Source organism: Paroedura picta, chromosome 1 (genome assembly GCF_049243985.1).
Source record: "Paroedura picta isolate Pp20150507F chromosome 1, Ppicta_v3.0, whole genome shotgun sequence".
Classification (NCBI taxonomy): domain Eukaryota; kingdom Metazoa; phylum Chordata; class Lepidosauria; order Squamata; family Gekkonidae; genus Paroedura; species Paroedura picta.
Window position 1 is genome coordinate 98,283,729 of NC_135369.1, and position 6,552 is coordinate 98,290,280.

General features: G+C 42.0%; 1 protein-coding gene across 5 annotated transcripts in view; it reads left to right on the top strand.

Moving 5' to 3' along the window:
- Positions 1-6,065, top strand: part of RGS17 (regulator of G protein signaling 17) — a 99,594-nt gene extending 93,529 nt beyond the window's left edge. For all 5 annotated transcript variants that reach the window (XM_077349322.1, XM_077349292.1, XM_077349282.1 and 2 more), the window contains 2 exons: positions 3,599-3,833; positions 5,877-6,065. In XM_077349322.1, the coding sequence (XP_077205437.1) occupies positions 3,599-3,833; positions 5,877-6,065 (424 nt within the window). The remainder of the gene's footprint in view (positions 1-3,598; positions 3,834-5,876) is intronic.
- The last annotated feature ends 487 nt before the right edge of the window (positions 6,066-6,552 follow it).

The window sequence follows — 6,552 nt, forward strand, 5'->3', positions numbered from 1 at the left end:
AAAGGGAACTGCCCTCTGTCAAAAAAAAGTTCAGTCACACCAGTGGATTGGTGCCCTATATGTGAAAGCATCCTCAGTTTGTAGGATTTATTTGCACTACAAATCAAATTGCACAGATCTAACCTCTTGAATACAGCTGTAGAAAAAAGAAATCAGAGAGAAAACACAGACTGTGAGGGCAACATAAAATATGCTGACTGGTCTTGCTTCCCTTGTTAAATACTTGGGGAAGGTTATGGAGAGTGTGCCTGTGTTGAACAATGACACCTTTTAATCTAGTATTTTAAAAATAGCAAAAACTAGGGGCACTGTTCTTTTCACACTGGGAATGAGTAGACTTTCCCTTCTCCAACCACCAGGTTCTCTTCCTCTTGACATCTAGTATTTTCCCCTCATCAAACCACATACTAACTGAGCACCCTTCTGGTCAAAAGCACTAAGCAAAGAAAACCTTGGCAACTCTGGAAGTAATTCGCATGGAAGCACATAAATGTCAAAATCTTCCAGTTAGTATTTTGTAGGTTTTATTAGGATGCTTTTTGACTACACCATGTGACTCCTCCAAGCTCAGACTCTTGCTGAAAAGATTGAAAGGCAATAAAAAGGCCAAATATTATCAGACACAAGCAGCCACTTAAGAGTTCATCTTTTATCAGATGTGAATAAGAATCTATTGCAAATATCTGAAACCATCAGTTATGCTACATATTGTATTAAGTCTGAACTGCATATTACGATTTGTATAACTGGTGTTCTCCAGTACCTGGTTTTGACTGTCTTTCAGATGTCAAGAGTGTAGTAAATTGTTTTCCCAGTGCCTGGGCCTCAATTTGGATTATGGTTGTAACACAGGACAAATGGGGCTTCAGCTTCCCTCCTTGGGCTGTTTTCCCAACCTGAAATGGTCCTGTGGAACATATTTGCTTCACTGTGGGCTGCATGTATAGCCCATCTGTGCAAATAATGCCTCTTCATGACAGTTTTGGGTTCAGTAAACAACAGGGGAAGACGACTGAATCCCTTCTCCCTCTGCACGTGTTCCCAGTCAGAATTGGGGACCTAGATAAGCAAGTATCACTGTTCCCGATGTCCAATTGTCGGTATAAAGTCAGGGGAACCAGAGACCTACACATTACAAATCATAATGAAGCCTTTGTTGAAGCCTTTGTACTGTGATGGTTACTTTTGTGAGGTTAATGATTAATTGATGTAAGATGCACAGAAAATTAGGAGAATTGATGCCATTGGTCATTTGAAAGAATGCCATCATTTTTTAAAGCATTATTTCACCTATAAGAGAAACATTTGCAGAATTCTAACAATAGCTTGGAAGTTGTACAAAAGGGTTTCATACTAACTATACAAGACCTTTTCCTGGGTACATCCCTGGACTGGTCACAGATATGACCTGGGAGCTCTGGGATTTCCAGGAACAAGGAGAGAAAAAGCTTAGGCCTTTCCTCCAGCCTGATTTAACGACCTGAAATGCCCCAGAGAGCTGCTATTTGCTCTACTGGGAAAACTGACATTAGTAGGGTTGCCAGGTCTTTTCTAACAACTAATAGGGGTGGGGGAAATCAGAAGAAAGAACAAGATTCAAGCACATCACTTGCATTGCATAGGCTGTGACATCATCAGCTGGCTGGTGGGAGGACTTGCCAGAAGAAAGAGGAAATCCCAGGAAGTGATGTCATCACACCAGCAATGTCCAGACAATGCTTTGATTATTGGGCAAAACACTTTGTGTTGAAAATGGCTTCTATGATAGAGGTTTTGCCCAAATAATAGTGTGTTACTCAGATGTTGCATCCATTAGAATGATAGAGTTGGAAAGGGGCCATCTAGTCCAACCTTCTGTTCAATGCAGAATCAGCCTAGAGCAGGGGTAGTCAACCTGGGGTCCTCCAGATGTGCATGGACTACAATTCCCATGAGCCCCTGCCAGCTAATGCAGGGGCTCATGGGAATTGTAGTCCATGAACATCTGGAGCACCCCAGGTTGACTACCCCTGGCCTAGAGCATCCAGGATAAGTGTCTGTCCAGTTGCTGTTTAAAGACTATCAGTGAGGGGGAGCTCACCACCTCCTTAGGCAGTCAATTCCACTGCTGAACTACTCTGACTGTGAAAAAAACTTCCTGATATCTAGCCAGTATCATTCCACACATAGTTTAAAACCATTACTGCATGTCCTATCCACTGCTGCCAGAAGGAATCTTTCCCTGCCCTCCTCTAAATTAGCGGTCCCCAACCTTCTTCATGTCGGGGACCGCCTCCGGGGGTGGGGGAGAGCCAGCGGCCCGGCTGCCGCAGTTGCTCATAAACGCGCATGCCCAATTGCTGCCCATGCGCGTTTTGGCCACCAGGTGGCGCTAACACGCATGCGCAGAGTTGCCGCGCATGCGTGTTTTGGCCACCGGGCTGCTGGCGGCCCGGTATGATGGACTTTGCGGCCCGGTAGCGGGCCACGGACCGGGGGTTGGGGACCCCTGCTCTAAATGACAATCTTTCAATTATTTAAAGAGAACAATCATGTCCCCTCTGTAAAGCTGGAGGAAAGCACAGCTTTCTCAACCTCCTCTTCTCCAGGCTAAACAATCCCAAGCCCCTCAGCCTTTCCTCATATAGCTTGTTCCCCAGCCCCTCATCACTTTCCTCTGCACACTCTCAATTTTGTCTACATGCTGTCTGACCAATCCTGTATACAGTGGGACTGTGGCATCTTGCAATGTTGATGTGATGCCTCTATTGATACAGCCCCAGACTGCATTTGCCTTCTTTACTGCTACATCACAGTGTCTGCCCATATTTAGCTTACAGTCCATAAGTACCCCAAGATTTCTTTCATACACACTGCTATTCTCACTGAATTATGATGTCACTTCCTGTGTGACATCAGCAAAGTGGCTGACATTTTCCTCTTTCTCCTCTGCGCTGGCATTTTCCTCTTTCTCCTCTGATCAGTGATTGGGGGGGGGGGAGCAGAGAGTGGCAGTGCAAGTCCCCTGCCTCCACTGAGGGGTCTGGAAACCCTAGATATTAGCTATGTCAATACATGTGCCCCCCAAATGAGACAGCCCATCCATCCCTGAGGCAGGTCAGGAAAACAGTGTAAGGGGAAGCCTAAACCCTTTCTGATTGGGTCCCCACATGTCTGTGAAGCAAACTCATTTGTGATCTGGCACAGGGACTTACTTTGGAAGAAAAAAACATAATATTCATATATGTATTCACTTAGTTTATACTCTTTCTCTCCAGTCAACCCTGTTGTTGACTGTCCAGAGGAACTGGTTGGCTACTATGTGAGACTAGATGCTAGACAAGATGGACTATTGGTTTGGTCCATCAGGGCTCTTCTTATGTAATTCTCCTCTCTTCCATTTTATTTTCACAACAAACCTCTGGGGTAAGTTAGGTAGAGATCATGTGGATCATGTAGCTAAGATCTGAATCTGGGTCTCCCAATACTAGTCCAACAGGTAGTTAAGCATCCTATCCTGGTTTCAATGAAACTTTTGTATTTCTGTGAACACAAAAAGTGCTTCCCACATTGAATTTTTCATTCTTCTTCTTCTTTTTTTTTCTTTTTTTTTTTGTAGCCAAAACCCTACAGCAGATGAAATTTTGTCTTGGGCTCAAAATTTTGACAAGATGATGAAAACACCTTCTGGTAGAAATATTTTCAGAGAATTTCTTCGAACAGAGTACAGTGAGGAGAATCTGCTGTTCTGGCTTGCATGTGAAGATTTGAAGAAGGAACAGAACAAAGAAGTGATTGAAGAAAAAGCGAGGATTATATATGAAGATTATATTTCAATACTTTCACCAAAAGAGGTAATACTGCAATTCCCATTACAATTGTAGCCATGAAGACCTATATCTGGTTTAAATCATCAGATCAGAAATTAAACATGAGTTCTGAAGGAAAATTCCTTCAGAATTGCTATAAAAAGTGTCATTCCCAAGAACTTGTTTACTGGGGTGCTCTCTAATCAATTAATATATGGATGCAGATGTGTAGTCAAATCAAAAGTTATCTTAGATAACCAAGAACAGCATGAAAAGGCTTGAAGCAGGGCTTAGTCTCCTTTTGAAACTATGGAGATCTCTTTCATGGAGCAGAAAAAGAAACAGCACTCAGGACTATCATACAGTATTTCTGAATGTTAATTGTATGTTAATTCTTATTCAAATAGTGTTGTTCATCTGAATAATAATTATGGGCATTACAGATGACCATTTGCTGAGTAGGAACTTCCCATGTTGAGCATGAAACCATCGGATAAGTTGATAGTCATTGTCACCCCACCAAGCAGATGGTTTCACCACATTTCTTTGTTGAGGGAAGAATTAGAGTAGTAAACATGTTCCTTTTCACTTAACAGAACAATGTAAAAATGACCAGCTTAACAACGGGTTATATGGACCTGTGGCAGCTTACAGTTAAATGACAGGGATTGCTTTTTTTCTTACATTTATCCTCATATAGCTAAAGTTGGAAGACCAAATTGCTCATTGGGTTGCCTGTTCTGGGTTAGGAAATACCCAGAGATTTGAGGGATGGAGCCTGAGGCCACAGGGTTTGGAGATGGAAAGAACTTTAATGGGGTATAATACCACAGAATCCACTTTCCAACCACTTTCACTTGGTGAACTATTCTGTGTCACCTGGAGATCTGATATAATTTCAGGATATCTTCAGACATTATTGGGGGAGTTTCAAACTTATTTACCCAAGACAATCAAGTAGGACAATCCAGAGAAAGGAATTAACATTTAGGCCTCCCTGAACAAAATATAAGGTTTTACAATATCCCCCACAAGTGGATTATCCAGGAAAGATACTTCGCATACCAATGGGGACTAGTTTACAATTATAAACTCCCTTTAGATCAGGCTTTCTCAGCCAAGGCTTTGTGAAACTCTGGATTTTCTTGATGGCCCTGAAATAGTTTTCAAAATTGGTGTGAGTTAATTAATTTTTTTAATTAGCTAAAAAATTATTGGGTGATACGATCATAAGTTGCCCTGCCCCCCTTCCCAAATGGCCAATGATGAACCTGGTGGTGGTGGGAAGAGGAGGGGTTTGGGTGGGGGAGCACACAGCTATACTTCCCAACTATATTCTGCGCAATCTTATCACTTCTAGGTTTTCTTGAACCCTAAAGAATGTTTCAGGTGTTTCTCAATGGTAAAAAAGTTGAGAAATGCTGCTTTAGATCCAATGATCTCCAAAACAGATTACAATAGATTAAAACATTACTATGTGCTTTCTCCCAGCTTTACAGCCTTAGAGCTTTTTCTGGCAAGGAAGTGGAAAACAAGTTCCCCGTGGCTGTGAATTCTTTAGCTGATAGTCAAGGCCAGGCTCATCTTCCCTTTTCTGTATTGTTGTTCTTGGAAAGGAAGAGAGTTGCTTATTTTAGTCTAATATTTTTTAAAAAATTAGCTAGTTTGCATATTTATTTCATGGTTCTTTGGAGTTTGTGAACTTCCTCATTGCAGTGCCTGCATTTAAAAAAATATTTTAAAAGATATTTTATTTCCTTTTTAAAAAGGGAATGCAACCAGTGACTCCTCAGCAGAGGTACCCATCAACAACAAAGCTTTCTCCTTTTTAAACATGCAGTCACAATTCTATACTTTTGCAAATTAAAAACCACCTGTGGAACATTGGCCAAAATAATACACTTTACTTGGGGTACAATGAAAGGCCTTGAGAGATTTGGGAATGAAGTCTGGGGAGGGCAGAATTTATGAAGTGGAAGTCTAATGCCACAAGGCACAAGGGTCTATCCTCAACCTGTCATGAAGTTCCAACCACAAAGTCGTGTGGTTCCTTGCGTAACAAGAACATCTTTTCTCTGTTCTCCTTAGGTTAGTTTGGACTCACGGGTGCGAGAAGTGATCAACAGGAATTTGTTGGACCCTAACCCTCATATGTATGAAGATGCTCAGCTTCAGATCTACACATTAATGCACAGGGACTCTTTCCCCAGGTTTTTGAACTCTCAGATTTATAAGTCTCTTGTTGAAAGTACTATGGGCTCTACTTCTGAAACCTAGGTATCAATTTTGGGAGTCAAAATCTTGATTTAGCATTTTTGAGGGGAGTACTATTAGGATGAAGACAGACATAAGATTTTAAGGACAGTGGGGCCACTCTGGAAGTGCCCTCACTCTGTTCAGTCCAAACATACCTTTCCTCTCCAGGGACAAGCTCCGTAAAAACTGGTTCTGCATCTCTGAAGCAGAAGATGGCTGCACGCATGGTGCTGACTTACTGCCCCCCCCATGATGTCACCAAGAATCCTCCCCCAACACTGGAGCAGTTTTTGCACTTTATAAAGAAGTTTCTTTTTAAATTAAGAAGGTGATAAAGGCATAGATTAAATGCATGAACATTAACGCCTCATTTGTAAAAGAAAAAAAATGGACTGCCCTCCTGCAGCCTGGGGGGTGGGGTAAAACTGACAGTTGGGCCAGTGTTTGATTTGCTGGCATACCCATCTGTTAGTTCAGTGGTTAGGCAAAGAGGAAGTGAGGCTCACCT